This window comes from Sander lucioperca, chromosome 13, assembly GCF_008315115.2.
Source record: "Sander lucioperca isolate FBNREF2018 chromosome 13, SLUC_FBN_1.2, whole genome shotgun sequence".
NCBI lineage: Eukaryota > Metazoa > Chordata > Actinopteri > Perciformes > Percidae > Sander > Sander lucioperca.
The window spans coordinates 17,111,517-17,135,895 of record NC_050185.1 but is presented as its reverse complement, the minus strand read 5'-3'; the positions used below and the strand labels follow the sequence as shown (position 1 = coordinate 17,135,895).

General features: G+C 39.7%; 1 protein-coding gene across 1 annotated transcript in view; it reads left to right on the top strand.

Annotated features, from left to right (window-relative positions):
• Positions 1–6,399: 6,399 nt before the first annotated feature.
• rxfp2a (relaxin family peptide receptor 2a) overlaps positions 6,400–24,379 on the top strand; it is a 34,418-nt gene continuing 16,438 nt past the window's right edge. The window contains exons 1-8 of the mRNA XM_031280576.2: positions 6,400–6,667; positions 16,461–16,604; positions 18,129–18,212; positions 18,583–18,688; positions 21,063–21,134; positions 22,506–22,577; positions 23,193–23,264; positions 24,220–24,291. Coding sequence (XP_031136436.1) covers positions 6,583–6,667; positions 16,461–16,604; positions 18,129–18,212; positions 18,583–18,688; positions 21,063–21,134; positions 22,506–22,577; positions 23,193–23,264; positions 24,220–24,291 — 707 coding nt within the window. The 5' untranslated portion in view covers positions 6,400–6,582. The remainder of the gene's footprint in view (positions 6,668–16,460; positions 16,605–18,128; positions 18,213–18,582; positions 18,689–21,062; positions 21,135–22,505; positions 22,578–23,192; positions 23,265–24,219; positions 24,292–24,379) is intronic.

The following is a 24,379-nucleotide window of genomic DNA, read 5'->3' as shown; positions in this document are numbered from 1 at the left end:
GGGTAAGCTTCTCCTTGGACCGCGAACCTCCTATGGCGCCATTTTAATGCTACAAAGCGATCACCTCCCGTTAGCATCCCATTGACTGCCATTCATTTTGACGTCACTTTGACAGCGAATAACTTTACATCTGAAACGTTTAAAGACTCTTTTTGTCCATTGTTTATTTCTAAAGAAACACGACAATGTATAAAAGGCTCCATTATCTTGTACCTCACGTTATGGCTCCGTAGCAGACGTTTTTGTAAAAATAGGCTAACGATTGTGTCATAACCACGTGACTTACTGTCGCATAGTAGAGGATTTACCGTATAGTACAGGAGAAGCTCGCAGGCAGTTTGGACTTACATTAGCTGTTTAAGTTTAATTACTAATATTAACTATCATTTTAGTTAGCAAAAATTTGCCTGTGCCTATGTTATCTCCTTACATATACCTACGCTCTCCGCCTCTGCAAGATTGGGAACGATTGAGATTTCTCTTGGCACAGCTACCAGAAGACTTACAACTTTCAGACACGTTGCTCACGGCACATTTACGTCGTCTCTCTCAGTTGGAGGCTGCGCAGTAACGCTCGGCGCTCACCGGAAAAGTGCTTCTAACGGCCTTCACTGGTCTCCGTCCAGAGCAACGGGATCTGTTGGTCCATGCTTATATACAGTCAATGTGCAATGCACGGGATAAGGAAAATAACACAAGCTTTAGCTAGTTTTCATCATAAGGTCATTAAATTCCAAAATACCTTGCACTGGAAAACCAGTGTGTATTCTTTAGATTAGTGAATTCATGTGTGTGAATCAAAAATGTTCATGGACTAACGTTAGCTTGATTTTGCTAGGTGCTCGCAAAACCAGCTAGGAAAAAACACCCTACCCTAATACATTACACCCTAATACACTAACCAAGTCAAACCTAACACTAAGTTTAGCCTTGACTTCTTAACCCATCCCTAACTAATAGTGATTATTAATATATTGCAGAGTAGAATGGCACCAGTGACAGGAAGAGAGATTTGGGAAGACAGCAAAAGGGAGAGCACAGGGTAAGAACAAACAAACAGCTAGGAAAACATGTAAGTGGAGTGAATACAGGAATTACATTGTGTAATAAATATGCTTACACTATCCTAAATCAATAATAAGATGTGCTGTCCCAATTATACGGTGGCCCTGAAGTGCAAATCACAACAGCAATAAGAAAAATGCGACGGCAAATATGAAAACACGACGGCAAATAGGAAAACACGACGGCAAATATGAAAACACGACAGCAAATAGGAAAACACGACGGCAAATAGGAAAACACGACGGCAAATATGAAAACACGACAGCAAATAGGAAAACACGACAGCAAATAGGAAAACACGACAGCAAATAGAAAAACACGACAGCAAATATGAAAACACGACAGCAAATAGGAAAACACGACGGCAAATAGAAAAACACGACGGCAAATAGAAAAACACGACGGCAAATAGAAAAACACGACGGCAAATAGAAAAACACGACAGCAAATAGAAAAACACGACAGCAAATAGGAAAACAAAACGGCAAATATGAAAACACGACAGCAAATATGAAAACACGACAGCAAATATGAAAACACGACAGCAAATAGGAAAACACTTCAATAAATCACAAAACACAACGGCATTAACTTCTACCGGAAAAGGTAGGGCCTATCTAGGAGTGGACGGACCCTCCTGATTGGACAGACGCACTGTCTGTCTTTCGCGCTCCCAAATCACCCACAATCCTATGCGCGCGGCTTTACCGGCTCGTTAAAAAAACAACAACAATGGCGGACCTAAGTGGGAGTTGGAGCGGCATCGCTGATGGCACAATTAACATTTAAATGTAAGTATATTTAGTGTTTGCCGTACATTTGTTATCACCGTTAATGTGTTACATCAATGTCAAGTGTTACGCATTAATGCTGGTACAAATTGCTATTATAATTAGGTAGATACACCCCGAGCTAACGTTAAGCTAACTGAACCTATCATTTAACATTAGGCTGTTAGCTAGCTAGCTGTGTTGCTGTCTTTTATGCCATTTGTGTTCATAAAGTTTAATGTCCGGTGGCATTTTCATCTCTTTTTGTAAGCCGTTACTGTATATGCGTAATGTTAGCAGAGATTTAGAAATTGGTGTGTTTATCAGTTGTAGCTGCAGGATTGGAGGTAAAGCTGCACCTTGTTAACTTCACTAGCAACGTTAAATGAAAGCTAAAATGTATGAGTAGTTTCCCATGTAACAAGTATAACATTCCGTTATAGCATTTATAATGGTAAAGATCTTTTTCTTGTGTTTGCTGTCTTTTAACAGGGACTAAGGAACAAATGGAGGCTGCACTACAACGCTGAAGTTGGCATCCGATTCGCAGCTTCCGATTCGGCAGTTAAGGGGAAATTTAAGGGGAACTTAAAACTGTCCGATTCAGCAGGGAAACATAATTTACATTGCTAAGTGACTGAACCTCCGTTTTTTGAACCTCTTACTGTATTGAATGAGTGTTAGTCATTAAGGTAAATTATTAATTATGTCTAAAACACACTTTTAGATTTGTGAAAGCTTTATTGTCTTTATGAGAACACAATAAAGGGAGATTTCACCGTTTTTCTAAACTTGTCAAATCAGGACTAAATTATCCCAGAGAGTCTAAGGATTCTTAAAAACACAGTTTGAGATTTGTGAAAGCTTTATTCTATTTGTGAAAATGCAATAAAGGGAGATTTTACTGTGTTTTTCACATATAGACTACATTGGACCAGGTCCAGATCCAAAACCACAATACTTAAGACTTGTCAAATCAGGACTAAATTATCCCAGAGAGGCTAAATAAACTGTTTTATTTTATTGCCACAGCATGGCCTTTGCTAATTGACATTCAACATAGAAGTCCACGTCTCTCCATGTCATTTCTTATATCCATGAGCAGGTCTTCCTTCTCACTTCAAAAGAAAAGTAGAAAAAGTTATTTTTACCTTTTGGAAATCAATCCAAATATCGTCATAGATTTGCCAGTGGTTTAATTCACTCTTCAAATCCTTCTCCTTCAACATAAGTGTTGTTTTCTCACCTTTCCTCAGAAAAAGAGGCAGGACTAAGTATTTATTAAGATTTTTTTTAATTTATACTTCATAGGCCATTGTCTCAGGTGAGGAGCAACCCCACTTCTGGGGAACGCTGGGTCCCGATCTTCTTTGATGATGAAACCCAGCTGGACAGGATTGTGAAATACCTGTCAAACTTCCTCGACAGCTGTGACACACTCTCTGATAAAGTGTGCACCATGGTGTCTTCTGACAGGATCAAATACATCCTAAATGTGTTGCTGTCAGAGATAGGTCCACAGCAGTTCCACATTATATTCATGAAGACATTTTTTTCTATGACTTAAAGTGGCTATATGTAACTTTCAGTTTGTGTTAATTCTAGCGGCCACTTTGGACAAAAGTGGTAGTATTTTCACCACACCTGCTGTCGTAAAGGTCTTTTCTTTACAGTGCTGTATTGCCCACTGTAGATTACCAAGTTTGCGTTACCGTGTTTACACAAGTACAGGGGAAGACCTGCTCATGGATATAATAAATGACATGGAGAGAGTGAGTTAATTCTTGTCCAGTTTTGACAAGTTTAGGTATTGTGGTTTTGGATGTGGACTTGGTCCAATGTGGTAGTAAAATCTCCCTTTATGGCATTTTCACAAATAGAATAAAGCTTTCACAAATCCCAAACTGTGTTTTTAAGACTCCTTAGCCTCTCTGGGATAATGTAGTCCAGATTTGACAAGTCTAGGTGGATCTAGACCTAGTCTAATGTGGTTTATATGTGAAAAAAAACTTATTGTGTTCTCATAAAGACAATAAAGCTTTCACAAATCTAAAAGTGTGTTTTAGACATAATTATAAATTTACCTTAATGACTAACACTCATTCAATACAGTAAGAGGTTAAAAAAACAGTTTTAAGTTCCCCTTAACTGCCAAATCAGAAGCTGCGAATCGGATGCCAACTTCAGCGTCGTGGCTGCACTAGCGTCACCAGAAGGGAGAGATGAGGAGGAGAGGGAAAGCAAAAGACAAGCAGGGAGACAGAGGCCAAAAAGAGATGTTGAATAGATTATTTGCTATATTAGAGATTGCCATTCAAAAAATAAATGCATTAAATTAACTAGTTTGTCTGTGTCTTTTAAGTTTTTGGGTGTGTATATAATATAAACTGTTTTTCAATGTTTATTTTTCCATCAAATTATGACCTGGACACAGGAAACTTCTAACTGAGTAATTATATTCAGATGCTACCTGTTTTAATAACTAGTTAGGTATACAAGCTCTAAAAAGTTAATAATAATAATAATTATTAATGAAACGTGTATCTTTATTATAACATTTATTCAAACATGACTATATACTGTACACAAGTATATTCAACATGAAGCGGCGATCAGATTCAGCTCCCGATGATGGTGTTGCTTCCGGACTGCAGACAGAAGGAGAAAGATTAGGTTAGTCCAGTAGTTATCCAACCTGTCCTGGTAAGATTAGGTTAGTCCAGTAGTTATCCAACCTGTCCTGGTAAGATTAGAATTGTATCATAAGTATATTTAAGCATACTGAAACATGAAGGTACTTCATGTAACTGTGTAGTGGTGTCGTTTCTTCATCATGGTCTTAACTGACAACTGTTGACCATTTAACACACTTACACCTACCTTTACTGTATTAGTGGGTGTTTATCAATGGAGGTATTATGACTTTTCATATGTTGGTTGTAGCCTTGTAGCTTGTGTGTTTACAGTACTATTTACCCTTTCTCACTTGCAGTTTAATGCATATCATACTGCCTGTGGTAGCTCATTAGCTGGTAGCGTTTACCTTGTAGTTGCTGATCATATTTTGCACTGCATTTGTCTGAAAGCTAGAAGCTACTGGACAATGAGCTAATGTTGCATACATGCAGTAAACTACAAGCTAATGTAAACGGTTAGCTACTGCAATTCTCCTTACCGGTAAGTGTTATGACTACTACAAACATGAACTCCCACGAGTTTTTAATTTATTGACATGGGATAAATAAGACAAAACGACTATTGCTTACATTAAAGCCTATCAGTGTCGGTAACGTTACCTACCTTTGCACGTTGCGAGCAAAGTTCCTGACAGAATATTCTCCTCCTGCAAGCAGACTGACGCCGATTCACCAACTGCACAGTTCATAGTTCCACATCCATTTCGTCCAGTGTTTTGAAATGAGAAACGGCTAGTCCGTCTGTTAAATGCATAGACAGTGAGGCACTTTTATTTTTTCACCTCTCCTTCCTGTCAAAAGACAGACAGTGCGTCTGTCCAATCAGGAGGGTCCGTCCTCTACTAGATAGGCCCTACCTTTTCCGGTAGAAGTTAATGCCGTTGTGTTTTGTGATTTGTTGAAGTGTTTTCCTATTTGCCGTCGTGTTTTCCTATTTGCCGTCGTGTTTTCCTATTTGCCGTCGTGTTTTCATATTTGCCGTCGTGTTTTCCTATTTGCCGTCGTGTTTTTCTATTTGCCGTCGTGTTTTCCTATTTGCCGTCGTGTTTTCATATTTGCCGTCGTGTTTTCATATTTGCCGTCGTGTTTTCATATTTGCCGTTGTGTTTTCATATTTGCCGTCGTGTTTTCATATTTGCCGTCGTGTTTTCATATTTGCCGTCGTGTTTTCCTATTTGCCGTCGTGTTTTCATATTTGCCGTCGTGTTTTCATATTTGCCGTCGTGTTTTCATATTTGCCGTTTTGTTTTCATATTTGCTGTCGTGTTTTCATTTTTTCTGTTGTGTTTTCCTATTTGCTGTTGTGTTTTATGATTTGTTGTTGCGTTTCTCTAATTGCTGTGGTGATTTGCACTTCAGGGCCACCGTACAATCATCCGGTCCTGCCCCAATCATCCAAATGTTATCAACAAATTGTTTTTGGGTCAGTTTACACAGAAGGCAATGCTACGTTTCTGTGGAATATGAGACAACCTTTCCTCCTCAAATGGATAGGTTACATCTTCAGCATCACAGAAATGTATCATGTGTTGGGCTTTTTTTATATATATATATATATATATATATATATATATACATGTATGGCAAGAAAGCTTGGGCGGAAATTCAAAAGCTGTCAATCAATTTAGCCTAATTTTATTTCACACTTTGCGCTGCTTGGGGCAAGAGACAGGAAGGGACTTGCACGTGTGACACAGACATAATGTGCAAAAGCGAAAACAGAAGGCACCACGAATAAAGAGAACTTGTTTAAAGAGAAAGGAGGGGGTGGAAGTGTTTGCGCACAGTGAGACAGTGCCTATGAGAGAGAGAGAGAGAGAGAGAGAGAGAGAGAGAGAGAGAGAGAGAGAGAGAGAGAGAGAGAGAGAGATGTCAGTGTTTTTATGCACAGCGCAGATTCATCCGATGGCTTAGTCTGCCTTTTCGGTCATTTTTAAATGTCGGGCATGCTCTAACATATTGGACTGACTGGGATTACTGCTGACTTTTCTGTCGACTGGTAGGTTTTCACGGGGGGAAACCTATCGTGGATCGGTTACAGCTGGGGCGACATGAGCGCAGGAAAACTTCTGAGTCTCAGGATGGATGTACCTGTCGTCATTTTGCTCATCCACTTGACCCATACTGAGATTAGAGGTAAAGAAAAATTGAGGGAGGAGGTTACATGATAAAGATCCATAAGGAATAAAGAAAGAAAATTAATGTTTAGTGCTGGTGCATCACAGGAGTCTTTTGTATTATATTTTTCCACCTCATATTTTATGAATAGGATAATTACAGGTTATTCGTATTATTGTTATAGGTAATCTTTCCTAGTTTTATCACAGTAGAGTTATAAGTTGTTCAGGGTGCTCTTGTGAATGAACATTGATGTCCACAGTGGATCGAGACGGTTCTGCAGAACATTTTAAACGTACATAACATAATTCACTAGCAAGGAGCACACCATCAACTAGAGACGTTTGAACAATTTAATAATGAAAGATGATTGGAATGCGAGGCATGAAGTCGCTTGTTGTCATCAGTTGACTTGATGTTGTGGGGAGGCTTCGGTAGGAAATCCGCCATAGGGCACGACAGACCCCCTAGGACCTAAAGGAGAGGATAAATAAAAGGAAATTATGCTAGGTAGCTTCAATTAATCAATATGAACTCTACAGTAAGCTGAGGGCTCTTCATGTTTTAAAAACCTCAACTGGCCCAGTTGACAGGAAAACTATTTTGCAAACACTAAATAAGGCCGGTAGTTATTTGAGTTGGACTGAAATATAATTTCTCTGGGGAATAGATGGAGGTGAAAATGCATGAAATAGGCGGCAAGATTGTTGAATTCTGTTTCACCACTGTCCTTACAATGATATACTTCTAAAATTTCGGATGCTTTTTAGGGAGCTAATTAGAGAATGGGTTAGGTTTAAATCATAATTGTTGATAAGATTCATAAATAGGCCTAAAATGTCTATGTGAGATTATTCAGGGTATTGTACATAAATGTGGCATTATACTGACATGTATTTGTTCTCTAAACTGTCAAATCTCAATCAGATATTGGTATTAAGGTTTTTTTTTTCCAGTGGGGTGGTTGAGCTGTTAAATATCAGAAAAGTCAATCCAATCCAATTCATGTCTTGCCAACTCAGTCACACTCCCTCCACCTCCCAGTCTGTGACTCATCCTGATTTCCTCTTGTGCTTCTTTGACACACAAGGACACACAGTGTTCCAATAGGTGGAGGACTGTTTAAGCAATTTCTAAGAAATTAGTTGTAATAGCTGGCACATCGGGATGCACAAATTAATACTCCTGTTGAAACGCCAAAGCACAGGTCTTTGATTTTGTTCAGTTTTATAATTAAAATGACTAAACTTTGTTTATTTATATAAAACTAAAAGGTTAACAAACCACCAAATGTGAAAACAGTGAGTCAAATCTTTTCCATTAGAGAGACAGAGGACATCCTCATTGTCAGGAATGTTGTGTGTATCTGTCACAGAGCAATCTGAGTCATAAATGATATTTTCTGGGACTTGTGGATGAATTGCAATGAGGAAGGGTCCTCTAGACATTCATCTTAATCAAACATTTGAGTTAATGTATTGAGATGGTGTAATCCCTGTCAGATAACATTTTACAAGGTGTGCATTGCATTCTGTCAGATCATGTCTTTTCTGTCTTGAAGGAGAGGGGGCAGTTGTCGCACCAACGTGCAATTTTCATTTTTGAGACTTGAGCAGAAATTCCCCTGCAGCAAAGACCGTGAAGTAAGGCTCAGAATTCAGTCAACCATCGAGATTATTTAAGGGTTTATACTGTATATTTCTGTCTATCACTGGCAGTCTCCAAAGTTATTCAGTATTCAGGGCTGATAATATGATGAGCTATTTGACCCATTGGTCACTGAATATATACAGTTGTGCAAGCATCCTCCAGATTGGAAGACCACAGAGGCTGGCATGATGTCAGTATGTGTCATTTCTTGGCTTCCGTCTCCATGTGTGAAGGTGCTCTGCCTCTAAGAGAGGTGTTGAATCTGCTTTTGTGGCTGTGAAGCCTCTTCAGAGGCTGGTATTTACTGATTGCTATTATTGTCTTAGGGTAGGTGGAAGCTGTGCCAGATGGTCTTAATTATCGCCATATTTCCTTTGGTCAAAACAGTCTGTTTCGGATTATATCTGTTTATAATACACAGAAAGGAATTAGAACATAAAGCCCCTGACAAACCCACAATTTTACTTTTAGCAGGCTGCAGAGGGGGTTGTTCTCTCAATGTCAGACCAACTCTACACATCCCAAACTGCACCACCCATAGGACGGAAAGCAATAGTTTAGACCTGCAGATGTAGACATGGTCATGACGCCACCTGCACACAAAAAAAAGAATAGCAGCTGCAATTTTAACACTTGCACCACCTGCAGGCAATGAGTGTTATGGCAAAAATTTTCTTTTTCGTAGTTGCTGTTTTCTTTGTGTGATTTTCTGATGATATACATTTAACACATGTATCACCTGCTAGTTAAAATAAGACGATTAGTAAAAAATCAAACACTTAACCTCCAGTGGATATTAAAGGTGCCTTGTGGAGTTTTCTTTTAAACAAACAAATGTTCATTTGTGCATTCACCAAAACACATGGTGTGTAATGTGTCCTTGAGGTCTAAAGGCCCTGACACACCAAGCCGACAACCGGGGACTAACGGCGACGACAGGGTTGCCTCTCGTTGGCCCTCGTCGCCTTTGTCTTGGCCAAAAATTAGCACTGGAACACACCGCAGAGACTACAGCCGACGGCCAAGTACCACGTACGTTCTGCGCCTTCGTGAGAGGAAATAACTCTCCATACCAGCAGGCTGCGGTAATCTATTTGTCATTCAACAAGGGAAACCCGATAACATTGCTATGATACCCACAATAAACAGCGTTTACTCGATCAGCGGCAGAACTGAGCAGAGCCTACGGCCCCTCTGCTTCACTGTCCCTCTCCCGGTCTGTCATCTCTTCTCTTGGCAGAGAAGTCTCCCTACAGTGGGAAAAATAGAAATTCCATTCGTTCGAACCTGTGTGTTTTTTAGAAGAAACATTCAAACGTCATTTTTGACCAGTTTTGACAGCTCTTATGTATATTGATTGATCAGATGAGATAAAAAAATGAAAGGAGTCTTGTGTGTGCCTGTCACAGTCTCTTGTTTGTTTTCCTCGTGGCTTAGTCTGCCTTTTCGGTCATTTTTAAATGTCGGGCATGCTCTAACATATTGGACTGACTGGGACTACTGCTGACTTTTCTGTCGACTGGTAGGTTTTCACGGGGGGAAACCTATCGTGGATCGGTTACAGCTGGGGCGACATGAGCGCAGGAAAACTTCTGAGTCTCAGGATGGATGTACCTGTCGTCATTTTGCTCTGCATACTGAGATTAGAGGTATAGAAAAATTGAGGGAGGAGGTTACATGATAAAGACCCATAAGGAAAAAAGAAAGAAAACAAATGGCTATTCCTATATGTTTAGTGCTGGTGCATCACAGGAGTCTTTTGTATTATATTTTTCCACCTCATATTTTATGAATAGGATAATTACAGGTTATTCATATTATTGTTATAGGTAATCTTTCCTATTTTTATCACAGTAGAGTTATAAGTTGTTCAGGGTGCTCTTGTGAATGAACATTGATGTCCACAGTGGAAGAGACGGTTCTGCAGAACATATAAACATAATTCACTAGCAAGGAGCACACCATCAACTAGAGACGTTTGAACAATTTAATAATGAAAGATGATTGGAATGCGAGGCATGAAGTCGCTTGTTGTCATCAGTTGACTTGATGTTGTGGGGAGGCTTCGGTAGGAAATCCGACACACCGCACTAACTAGGCCGACGGTTGGTCTCCGTCAGCCCAACTAGGACCGACGGCCGACGGTCAGCTTGGTGTGTCAGGGCCTTAACACGTGTTGAGTGCATTCCCTTACTCATTAAACATTTGTAAAGCAATTTTTTACAACTATTTTAAATCGGGCATTGCTTACATCCATGTTTTCTAGCTAGCAGTCTTCTTCACTGCCTTTGTTTGCACATTGCTACACTTTTTGGCACGTTGTTGACATACTGTTGATCAGCAGAACAGCGTGAAACTGTGTGCATGTGTGTCCTCGTGCGCATGCACTTTACAAACATAACAAGGACTCAGCCACTGTGAGACCATTTAGTAAAAGCACTTTCCCTACACAATTAGAAAGACAAAACAGACCAGAGCTAATAATTGGCAGACATGTATGTGTCCAGACCAGTAAAATAGGTCAGGTGCATGTGTTCTCAGTCAGTTTGAAAAGTGCAGGCCATTTTTTTTTTTCTTGGGCAAACAGTGATGTTCACTGAGGTGTCTTTTGTTCAGATGCTTGCTCTTGTTTCCGTATGTGTGCCTTCCCTTGAGTAATTTGAGGCAGTTCAGGCGATAGAGTGGGTCATCTTTTAATCACAAGGTTGATGGTTTGATCCCCAGCTCCTCCTGTCCGCATGTCAAAGTGTCCCTTACCAAGATACTGAACCCCAATGGGTGTGTGAATGGTAGAATTAGAAGCAAATTGTACAGCGCTTTGTCCATTAAGGTAGAAAGGTGCTTTATAAATGCAATCCATTTACCATTTAATTTATCTATTTATCTGCAGATGACCTTTTTATGAGTGCTGTGGTTTTCTTCAGCACGGTGGCTCTTACTGACACACTTGACTTGCATTTTATTTGTAGGGGTGCCACCACCCTGAACAGGATAAAGGGGTATAAAAAATGGATTGATGCAGACTGTTTTGGGCACTTGCTTAAGGGCTCTATGACGTTTATGAATACCAAATTATCTCCATGAATAAATAAATAAGAAATCACTTCTCAACACCCAGCAATGTAACTGTTTCAGAGGAGGGAAACATTTTAGATTGACCAAACAACACCAATTGTTGCTTGGTTCCTTAGTGCCTTAGTGCTCACTGTGGTTTGTCTGTTTTCCTAAATGGCATGCCGTCTTTTTATACACATTTTAGGTCAAATCTCAAAGCATCTAAAGGTGAGTGTGTGTTCTAATCTGCTCATGGATTAAAAGGTTATACTGTGGATGCCATATAACTTAGATCACTGTCCCATGACAATCTAGACAGGTAATTGTTACTCTTGCTGTGTTACTCAATATTTGTATAATGTAAGAATGTATAAAGAATAAAAAAGACTGAAGGGAGTCACTGAGGGAAGAGACTGATAAAAAGACACAAGTCACAGATTAAAGAGAAGTGTATGATTTAGATGTTGCAACTTATCAGAGACCTGCTTTGACTAACCAAGAGTAGCCTTTTGAAATGTCATGAGGACTTTGTGTTCAGGGCAACATTGGCTGCCCACTACGGTCAACACATTACAGTAGGTACTGTTATAACCACTGAGTCACAAAAATCAGAGACAAAACATGAAAGACAAGGCAACATTGCTGACTTTAAATATCTTTATAATTGTTTTTTGGTATTCACACTTACTGTATGTCTCCCATACATTCAGTTGCATGTTAACTCTTCACACATGACAGTTCTGGATAAAGTAGTTTTTTTCTTCCTTACTACCATGATGGCAGAATTGCACTATCTAGCACTATCTTTGCAGTTCAAATTGAAAAAGAACAAAGGGAGATGGACGCAGGGGCATCGGACTGAGGGGAAAAAGGGGACTGAGGACCCAGGGCCCTCATGTGAGGAGGGCCCAAAAAGATGCTAGAATGAATAGCTGTGGATGTGGGGAGGGGCCCATAGAAAATGCCTTTCTACAGGGCCCAGAATTTTGTGCTACGCCCCTCGATGGACGTTCCAAATGTAGTTTAAATGTTAAAAATCCATTAAGCCACCGTGGAGATATCAATGTCTAATGTCAAGCAAACTGTCTGTCTGCAAATTTGACGGTGTAGGTTTCAAGGATGTTGGGATGTGGAACATAGGACCCTGGGGACATAGGTAGGCTCCCCAGGAGAATGATGGTGAGTTTGAAAACGATATTAAGGAACAAGAACACCCTCAGTTGTCTTACATGCTTTCTTAATTAATTTTAAAACTTATTTTGTAGTGAATCTCCACAGTTTAATCTGTGACCACCAGCAGAGTTTAGGGGGAAGCTCGGCCCCGCTTTGACTACCTCTCTAATTGTTATGTTAGCATCCTGTAGGCCATGTTACAACTCATCCAATTCTTGTTTTGCTGTTAATTTTGTAGTGTAAATTGAGTGTAATCCATGCTAACACAAGTTGAGTGTTGGCATAAATCAAACTTGAAAATTTAGTGATACTTTAATAAAGATTATTTTAATAATCCTCAATAAAATACAGAAGTGATCTCCCCTGATATAAGAAAAAACATCCCTTGTACTCATATTGGCTCATTAAACATTAATGTAAAAAAGGGTATACTGTAAATAACTGACACAAAGTGCTGTGAAAAGGATCTATTCCTCACCTGTCCACCAGGAGCCATCAGTGTGCTGCCCTGTCTTGCACACATGTGACCTATCTCTTAATCAGCAGTGTTCCTCAGCCTGCCTTCCCAGTTGCTCCTCGTTACCAATTAGCTTCAGACTGTATAAAGAGGGGAGGCTTTGTGTGCTGGTTGTTAATCTTTAGCCATTCTTGTTAGTGCTGCTGTGTGTTAACATGAGAACATGTTATGGTCATCACCTTTCCTGGGGAGTCTTCAGTCAGGCCAATTGGTGGCTGCTGGTACAGGTGGTGCTGACTTGTCTTGATTGTGTTCTGGGATTTCCTGAAATGTTTGGACCTTGTGGTGCAAGTTTATACAAATTCCAGCATTGAACATTCACAAATGACAACTTTAAACTGATGTGTGCTTTCCACACAGAAGTTGGGATTTATAGAAACCAAAACACGACAGTGTCAGTGCTGCTATAGGAATGTAAAATGCTGCGAGTTACTTTCTGAATCAGTTCTTTAAATGAAAGGTATTTCCAACATAAATTGGTGCATAAAAGTGTAACCGTATACAGGAAATGAAGTCGTTGATGCTTAAAACTTCCCTGGGGGAGGACACCCAGACCCCCCACTATGATATGGCCCCATCCTCCCCCAAAGGCAGATCTGGCCAATATACAGTACAGTACACCCACTACAATACATTAGACTAAACTGATCACTTCCCCATCAGTCAGGCACAAGATCTGACCATAATTACACGTGTCCTTTCCATAAACTGTCATTGCTTTAGCCTATTATATTATCAGTTGTAACCCTGGCAGTGGCAAGCGATCGGGAGAGAAAATAAAAAAATATAAAAACATAATTAAAACCGATGTGCGCATTGGCAACACACGGCTCAACAAGCCGACAAATAGCCTAGCCTATAGGCCTACGTAATTCCCTCCGCTGAAAATATATATCTTTTATAAAAATACCCATCAGGGAATGTTAACGGGTTGTCGGTCTCTAAATGTTTTAACTTTTATGAACTCTCTCTCTCTCTCTCTCTCTCTCTCTCTCTCTCTCTCTCTCTCTCTCCGGGCACCGAGCTCCGGATCTTCTAAGAATGGTGACGTCGTTATCAATCGAGTATTGATTGGTCAGTAGGCGGTGCTTTTACACCGGTTGATCTCTAATCTCCAACATAACCTGCTCCCGACCAGGTTAGGCGTTCAGCATAAGTTTAATAACGGCGATTGAACCCGATAACAACTAATCCACCTTCGTAGTACAGAAAACCCTGGGTTGAACCTGAAGTTAGCTTGTTAACGCCAAATCTCGCTTCATAGTACAGGCCTCCGGTAACAAGTGATCCACCGTCGTGATACAGAAAACCCTGGGTTGAACCCACAAATACCTCTAATTGAGAAGACACACCAGCCTGATAATCGGGCGTCGGGCCGTCTGGCGAGGTCCATGACTCGAGTCTGTTCGGTGTGTCCAGTGCCGTCGGCCGTCCGAGGAGCCGTCGGCATTCATTCAGGCCGACCCGATATGTTCAGTCGGGGACAGGGCAGTCGGGACTCACCCGGAAATGGGGAGCGGATGAGCCTCTCAAAATCTGACGAAAATCTTTTAAACTGACCTTTGTCAATCTGAAATGAAGACAGATTCAACAACTGCACGGCCTATTTCTCGCTTAAAATGTTTTCAGAAACACATTTCGGTGAACTATTTTAGTACAATATGAGATCGTATTCTGAACGAGCCGCCATGACAGTCTGGCTGTGAATTTCCGGGGAAAAAAAAGAACCACGTGACGCGTTCGTCCAATCAGCTGCCGGTTTTCATTTTCTGGGAAATAATCAGACTGTTAATGGAAACAATACAGAGCAGTGCCGCCTGCTGCTATGGAGACGTATTACGTTTCGCGCACGTGCAGAGCGTACGCTCAAGTCGGCGTCGCCTCAGTGTGTTCTGAGGCATTTTTTGGACCTCGGGGACCTGACTGATCAGTCCGACTGGCTTTTCTGCCGACGGTCGGCCCATCTGGTTGGTGTGTCAGGGCCCTAACGCCAAATCTTGCTTCGTAGTACAGGCCTCAGGTCATAGTATACACAAACATTCCTACAAATTAAACATGAACCAACTTGCCTGCATCCAACAACATTTAAAAACGGCATGCTTGTTGCTCACTAGTTTCTGCAGCTAAAAGTTAATTCCCTAAAAATTGTTGTCATTAGAACGTAGCTACGTTTTTTACAGCACAATATTGTTTGCTGATTACTGGTTAAAAAAAGAACAAGAAAGGTCTTTTAGGTTTGTTTATATTGGGTGTCCGTAAAACAGGAGTAATGCTGCATGTTCCCCTTGATGTGAGTGTGGCCTTTGTGTTAGCTGGCAAGCAATAATGAGGAATTTGTTTATGTTTTACAGGCCAGACACATGACAAGCTGAAAATGAACCATAAATAGAAATCAAAATAAGTTTTTATGACAGCCAAGAGTATTTTGGTTAGCTCATGCTTTGGACATAAGTTGTAAAGCTGTGATAAATCTTAAAGGTTTATGTGAAACTTTTATTAAAACAAAATGAAAGATAAATGAATTTTCTGTTCAGTGACACACGTTTACAAGGTTTGCGTGCATCAAAATATGGGATCCAAGTTGAGTGATGGCACAGAAATAAAAGTAATAGTGGGGTAAAAGTTAGGAAGGTAAACTGTGGATAATTTCAGGAAGGAAGGAGTTGATCTTAAGATGACAGCTTTAATGGATTCTCCTCATTGAATGAGATTATATAGGCCTACATCTCAAAGATGAGCTCAATGAATAAAAAGAAATTGACAACCAGTAATTTCTCATCTGTTTAGGAGAGATGGGCTGTGGGACTCAAACAGCACTCGAAAGTAGGGAGGTTTGAGTTCCATAAACAAGACAGAGTGCAAAAGACGGGGGGGCGGGGCTTTAGTTAATGTTCGAGTTTTGCCTCATTCACAAAATTATGTCCATTACAATACAAGTTTAAATGCGATGAAGACAGAGTCAGTGACAGGTTAGATAAATAAGGCTCACCAACAATATCTCCTCATGCCACTGAATGTAATACGGGTTTTGCCAAAACATTTATATGCCCACAGAAGTTTTGTTTGTTGCAGTTTATAGAATTTTTCTTCTGAGTTAATTAAATACCTGCAGCTATCACACAGCAGCAGGATTGATAGGAGAGTCTCCAAAGTGAGAGTTGCTGTGCCCATTTACGCAAGCGGCACAGCAGCTGTAACTTTATTAATAGATTAAATTAGTTAATCCTGGTCTTTTATATGAAAAAAAAATCATTACATTACAACTGCCTGCAAAAAAATTTAGATTTGTCCTACGTGAAAGGCCTTTAGCCAAGTCACACTTTTTCCTGATATAACAGGAACAAAAAGTTGAGTTTTGGTGCTAAATGTGAAAATGGTCCATATAATCTCACTCTCTCTCCTGCATCTCTCCCTCAGCGCTGCTGACCAGCAGGCCGGAAGTGTCCTCCAAATGTCCCCTCGGCCACTTCCCCTGTGGGAACATAAGTGAGTGTCTCCCACAGGCTTTGCAGTGTAACGGACACAAGGACTGTCCCAATGGAGCTGACGAGCGGCGCTGTGGTAAGTGTATGTATATTGACTAAAACCCAAGTCATAGCAGCTTCATATTTCAAATTTCACATTTTCTTCCTCACAATATACAGGATGGGCAAGTTCAGTTTTGTGCATCCACAAGAGTAAAAGACAGGGAGATCATCCAACAAGTACTTCAGACAGCACTTGTGGCAGAGAGTTGATTATGTCCCGTGCAAGTGACCTGCCGAGAGGAGGTAATCAAGTAGGCCTAATTATTTAAAGTTCTCAAATTAGCTCCTAAATTAGCTTCCCCAAGCAATGCTGGAGAAATTTGAAAACTTTGGATAACTTTCTATTAAACTGGACAGGTGAATGTTCACAGTTGTGACCTGGCATAGACTGGAGAGTAGCTCAAACAATAAAAGCAGTAACATTGCAAGTGGCTTGGCACGTCTATAGAGATGGCATTGCTGCTACTGGAACCCAGCCTACATCAAGTTTTGGAGACGGCTGAGTGTGTTAAAGCCAGAGCCACAAACTCAAATTATTTACTGCCTTGAGTGAAGAAAACTGACAGTTGGCGTGCTTTTCTCCATTCACAGAGGAACAGGCTGCCCTTTAGTGTATTAGTGAGCCCTTCACTCATAGCATCAAAGCACAGCTTTCAGCTTGTATGACGTATGTTTATTATAAAGACGTATCACTGGAGTCATTCTGGTTCAAGTGTGGACTAAGTTAGTTTATTATTCATTATCAATAGGCTTAAAACAAGTCTAAGACCTATTTAAACAGTGATACACACTTAAGAGGGAGTGCAATAGCTCCTTTTACACCAATGTGCTGAGGTTGCATATGTGTCGCATAGTAGATTAACACACAACAGTGCCAATATTAGATTGTATAGGATGACCCTGGGTAAGTAATTGTTTTTATATTACAGTTGCATAGTTGACATTTACGATTAGATATGACCTATGACATGAAGAGCTTAGTCAGTTTATTTTCTGGAAATTGACGGCTGAAATGTGGCGCTAATTGTGAGAATGGTCCATGTAATCTCACACTCTCTCGTACATCTCTCCCTCAGCGCTGCTGGCCAGCAGGCTGGAAGTAGATAGAGATTACCTCAGCCAGTTCCTATGTGGGAAGTGTGTATGTGGGGGAAAAAATCCCTAAAATAGCTTTGTCGCATAAGCAAAGAAAAAATATCCCACCATCATATCTGCATAAACATCACCAGTCACTCATCAAAGATGTGTCTTATCTGTGTTCACTTACAGCCTCCAGTGCAGCATCAGGGAGGCTTTGAATGGTAGCTGACTGTTAGCACACAGCACAGAAGCTGTGGTTGGTGTGCACACAGAATTTGCTGGCAAACATGTTTGACAGCACGTTTGACAGCTCCAATTGGCTCAGACTTTTGCGACTGCTGCAAAATCTTTCATCACACTTCCTCAGCCGATCGTTTTTCCAATGAAATCAGCACCATCCAGCTTTCTTCAGGTTCTTCACTGAGTTTTCTCTGTCTGTGGTGTACTGATAACTATTGTTTCTTGTTTGGGTTTCCAGGGGACAACATCGGATGGGCGGACTTATTTGGTCAAACACTACAAGATGCCAATCATGTGGACCAGTACTTCCTGAATGAGTGTTGTAAGTGTGTGTGTGTGTGTGTGTGTGTGTGTGTGTGTGTGTGTGTGTGTGTGTGTGTGTGTGTGTGTGTGTGTGTGTGTGTGTGTGTGTGTGTGTGTGTGTGTGTGTATACTTTGTGTCTATATGCGTGAATGTGTGTATTTACTTTTAGCATGTGTGTATGTTTTCTGTACATTGGCCCAGGGAAATTGTGACGGACATCTTTCATTTAAACAATTGTTTCTATAAAAAATAATCATTAATTGTAGCCTTTATGCTTTAATTTTGTGTCCCACAGGACCACTTTTATCAATTGTAAGCATTTAGTAATAATCCTCCGTAGTTAAAATCCATTAATGCTCTTTTAAAGTGTGCGTGTATGTGTGTGTAGTCTTGCAGGAATATCCAGAGAGTTGTGACTGCATACAGACGGATGTTGAGTGTGTGGAGGTCAACCTGCAGGATGTTCCTCTACTCTCTCTTAATGTTACCTTTCTGTAAGTGTCCTCTAATTGTGTGTGTGTGTGTGTGTGTGTGTGTGTGTGTGTGTGTGTGTGTGTGTGTGTTTTGTTATTTCCTGGACTTGGTGATGTTTCTGTTCTGGGAGATGTAGTAAGCGGCAAAGGCGTTGATAGTCAAAACATGTAATCCTGTTAGACAGCAAGACAGACAATTTTAAAGGTCCTATGACATGCTGCTTTTTGGATGCTTTTATATAGGCCTTAGTGGTCCCCTAATACTGTATCTGAAGTCTCTTTCCCGAAATTCAGCCTTGGTGCAGAATTACAGCCACTAGAGCCAGTCCCACAATGAGCTTTCCTTAGGACGTGCCATTTCTGTGTCAGTAGCTTTAAATGCTATTGAGGAGTAGAGGGGGGGGCAAGGTGGAGGGTGGGGGTGTGGCCTTGACCAACTGCCATGCTTCACTTGTTTTCAAGCCATGATGTCTCTCTCTTTCTCATGGGCGGGCCAAATTCTCTGGGTGGGCAAAGCAGAGAAAGGGGAGGTAACCTTTCTCCTTATGAGAACATAAGGAGGAGATTCCAGACTGGCCCATCTGAGCTTTCATTTTCTCAAAGGCAGAGCAGGATACCCAGAGATTGGTTTACACCTATTGCCATTTCAAGCCACTGGGGGACCATAGGCAGGCTGGGGGAACTCATGTTAATGTTAAAAAACCTCATAAAGTGAAATTTTCATGCCATGGGACCTTTAACACAAATCTGTACAAGTCGAAATCACCAAGATGAAAACTGTAATTGGTAATGAAATAAGTAAATTAATGTTTTTTTACTGACAAATGGGTCTTGCTGAACAGAGGAAAAAAGCACCAAAATCCAAGTACAATGACTGAAATGTTAAGTTTTTTTCTTTGCCCATCGTTGGATTTTGCGTTCTTAGCTGTTTAAGCATTTTCAACCTCATTTAATGAAGCTACCCTGTTTCTCCTGACTGAATATAGACTGGTGGACCTGTATCCCTTCATTTCTCAGCCTTCTGAATCTTTAATGTTTACTCAGTTAGCCTCCTGTTCAGCCTGTACTGCCAGAACTCACAAACAAACTCTCCAGATTTAGTTTACAAAGTTGTAACTGATAGCAACTTGAACAATCCCGAGCTAACATTAGGATGTTTGGGGACTTTGCTGAGACATTTAGTTTTGTGTTTTCTGCGAGATGCATATAAATAATTCTTATGACACTTTTGACCTTTGTATGATATTCCAGTTTGTTTCAAAGTGGCATTTAGATTGTTATCATTCACTTCTGCATATTCTCATTAATATGGCAATTTCCTCTCAAAGTGATACCTCCTTAGTTTAATTTGTCTGGGATTGTTACATGTTGGAAAGCAGGTCATTTCACATACAGTATGTTTTTCTTTGCTTTTATACAGGCGTTTTATACAGCCTCTTATAAAAAAAACTGCAACTTTCCCTATTCTTGTCTCAGCCAGAAAGCAGTGTTCAAGCTCCATTAAGTGAAGGACTTGCCGCTGCTGACAGTATTTCAATTCCACGGTTTTACTTTTAGGCACCGTCTGGCCTGGTTTCGATTTTTACATTGAAATGTGACTAAGTGCTCCTTCAAGTAGGTCAACTGGAAGTGCTGTATGAATACTGTGTGTGTGTGTGTGTGTGTGTGTGTGTGTGTGTGTGTGTTCTTCTGGACTTGTCTGTATTTTAATGCCTTTTACAGTTACAGGCTCGTAACAATCTTGTTAAAGTATAGGTGTTGATATATTTGTATTTATGGGTGTCTGAGTAGTGAAAGCCCATTGTTGGATATAAATATTATTGCTGCTTTCTTTGTTGCCCTTGCTCATTATTTGCTCGAGATTTGTTGCCCTCTATTATCTGATACTATACTATCATCTGTGTTGTGCGAATGAAAGGTGCTTTAGATTGTATTACCAATGTGTTTTATTCTTCATCAAATCCACCATGGCATTTGTGTGTGAGTGTGTGTATAATTCACGCATACGTGTGTTAGGCCTATATTTAGCTGATAATGGTATGACCTGCTATGGTGTAATAGACACAAATAAGTTCAGTCTTATTAGAGATTCAAACAGAGATGGTTTACTTGAATTCAAATTTTTTTTTGGGCAACACCTTTGTTCCGTGGGTGTGGGTGTGGGTGTGTGTTTATGCTCTGCCATTTCTATGTTCCTGTACTTGTATTAACCTTTTCAGTGACTTTCATGTGACGCCAGGAACTTTATAAAAGCTATTTCTGAATAAAATAGCAGTAGTTAAGGTTTTAATGTGACTTTTAATAGTGCATAATGCTTTCGACCTTTAATCCTCTCTCTCTCTCTCTCTCTCTCTCTCTCTCTCCCTCCCTCCCCGATGTATGGATTCTGTTACAGGTCACTGAGGAGCAACAAGATCCGAGTGTTGTCTGATTTAGTTTTCTCAAAATACTCTTTTCTAGAGAGACTGTGAGTATTTCAACATCTTCACAATGCACACTTTTGGTTGGTTTACTTCTACATTTAGTGTGTGTAACTGTCTACTCCAGAATCTAAGGAGATTTCATGGCTCACAACAGTAAAGAAAACATTCATGAATGAACAAAAGGCAGAATTATTTAGCAAATTCTGAAATAGAAAGGCTGGTACACATCACATGGAATGATTTCAATCCCTTTTCAATCAATTACTCTGTCTCTTAACTCACTGTAGTTCTGATGGCAGGCAGATCTGACTAGTTGACAGTATGAATGCTTTGTGCAAGATGTGATTTCATTGCGACACAGTAAATGCCAAGATTTGTGTTTTTTATATAATGTGATGCAGTCTGTCATGCTCTTAACTGACAATGAGGCATCCAGAGACACAGTGTCAAGTAATTTGGCATCTCCAAGTTTTAATTCACTGGTTGTGCACTACTCAAATAATAATTTAAAGAGTATACTCTATAATTGTACATTGTGATTGTGATGACAATTGTGTGAGGGCCACATAATCTCTTTGCTAAAGCAGTTTTTATTAATACCTATGAATAATCTCTGGTGCCATTCTTACTTTTCATCATGACAAATACTCAAAACTGGCAAACTGCAAAAATTGCATAAAGACATTTAACATATATTTAATTACCAGAACATGCTAAAGCCTAAATGACCCCTTTGCTTTCATATCTGACATAAAGTGAAAGACATTTGACTTTTTTTTTTAATTGTCAAGCTCTCAGTATATTAACCATGATTAGATTTGAATTTCCCATTTTAATTTTTCTTTCGGTTGGCTTTTGAACGACACTGGAGTAATGTTTAGCACAAGGCAAACACATAATATTGCTTCAGTCCAGTAGCTCTATTTTCAAGGGATTTGTCCCCTTGTGCTGCATTCATTAGGGCAATTTTGTTTATTCGGTACCACACTGTGAAATGATGTAGATGAGATGATATAGTTTTTATCAAGCGGGTCTGTCTGCAGAATCTAGTTGGTAGGTAACACACACACATTCACAAGCATATAGTTCATGGAAAGTTACATATTTCTTTACTTTAATGACTGATCAAAGGTCAGTTATTGCTGGCTTGTTATTAGTGTGTTTTAAGGGTCATCATTTAAGTAACTTATGTGGAGAATATGCTGATGAGAGTATTATCCTGTCATACTGAAGTGTGAAAAGGGAAAGAAATGATTGTGTAGTGGATGATAATGATGATAGTACTCTAACAACTGGGTATTAACCACTTTGACATTCTACGTAAATGGCGTTTACATGCATGAGAGATCAATAGTTATGATAGAATAGAATAAGTAATAAATAGAGTGGGGGTTGTTTTTTTTCTCTGTTCCCAGATTTCTGCAAAACAACAGCCTCCAGTTCATATCCAAACGTGCTTTCAGCGGCCTGCACAATTTAAAGAGGTTGTAAGTACCCTGCTCACTTCATTAATGACGTTAATCTCTCCTGAAACAACTACATGGTCTTTGTTTTCCTTCCAATTCCCTTAATGACCTTCACATGTATCTCTGATGTGCTTATCTTATTAAATCTCTTTATGAAGTAGTAGTTTTCTTTTTTTTTCTTTTTTTTTTTTTTTTACAATAGATGGGATTTAAGGAGATTCTCAGAGCAATTTAAAAGTAAAAACATGTATAAAACCCTGAACTCTAGCTAGAATAGTTTTCAATTACTGTATGTTTAAATTATTTTAATTCATAGGGTGACCATCTTCCACTGAGCAGGTCTGGGTTATTTTGTATACGTAGCAAAAAAAATCTGAATACTGTTGCAAAAGGATTTGTTATTTTTTTTACTCCGAACTGACTCCTGTGACACTGTGCACATTTGAGATATTTAATTATTACCCTGTAAGTTGCAGGCTGTATTATAAAGTGTTACCAAAAATGCAACAAATCCTCAAATTTGAGGATCTTTTTTTTTTTTTTTTTTTTTTACATTCTTGAAATATATGATATTTGAAAGTCAGAGACACTTCATTCGAAGACCATCCCCTCTTTATTTGCTTCTCACTCTCTCAGGTTTCTAAGTGAGAACTTGATATCCTCCCTTAGTCTTGGTGTGTTCGGAGATCTCCATCAGTTAGAGTGGCTGTGAGTAACACACACACACACACACACACACACACAACCATGAGGAAGTTATTATGTTGTGTACTCCGCTGTGGTTTTATATTAATGTAGATGGAAGAACACTGTGTGACTTTTGAAATATACAAGAGCACATTCAAAGACACACATTGTATTTCTGGCAGGCATTATATGTCTCTGTCATGCTCTTTTCTGTGTAGCCTGGGATGTGAATGCCCGTTTTACCCATACATGGGTATCCTTGTAGGCATCTGGAATTTCCTTTCAGATTTTGATTTGTGGTTTAGGGTCCCTCTTGAAAACAAATCCCCTTGAAGTTCATAAAAGCATGTGGGTTGCAGTAGGATTGAGAGCTGGGAGAATTATTTTATTTCTACCCATAACGTGTCAAATATGTTGCACAGCTCTGTTTCTTGGGTCTTATTTTCCTTGTAAAATCGAATTTGAGTGTACCACGAAAGATGAGAATTGAAATTGAATTTGTGTTAATCTAATGAGGCCAAAAGCTTAAGGAAGTGGTATGTGTGCATAGTGTTGTGACAATGCTTCACTTCACCTCTGGTATATTTCACTAGTACTACAGACAACTGAGATTACTTGTAATACTTTTTTAGGAAGTACAGTAGTTATTGGCTTTCTTGCCGGGTGTTATATTGATACCACTTTCATGTCTATATGCTAAATATTAATCTAGAGCCAGTATTACACTAATAAGATATAATGTGTTCATTAGTCAAATTTAGATTTGTTTTAACCTTTGGACAGAGCCAGGCTAGCTATGTTTACACTTTTTATGCTAAGCTAATCACCTGCTGGCTGTCGCTTCATATTAAGCGTCTAGGTGGTATTGATCTTCTTGTCTAATTCTTGGTAAGAAAGCAACTACGCATATTTCCCAAAATGTTGAACTATCATAACAACTTTAATAACAATAAATAACAATGCTTCTTTGTGCCAGGATGTTGGATCATAACCCACTAAGCAGCTTGTCCAAGGACACTTTCATCGGGCTCCAGTCTCTCATATACCTGTGAGTTGCATTGTTTTTTGTTAAAAAATCTTCTGTTTTGGGGTGCCCTGGTAGCTCACCTGGTTGAGCGTGCGCCCCACGTACAAAG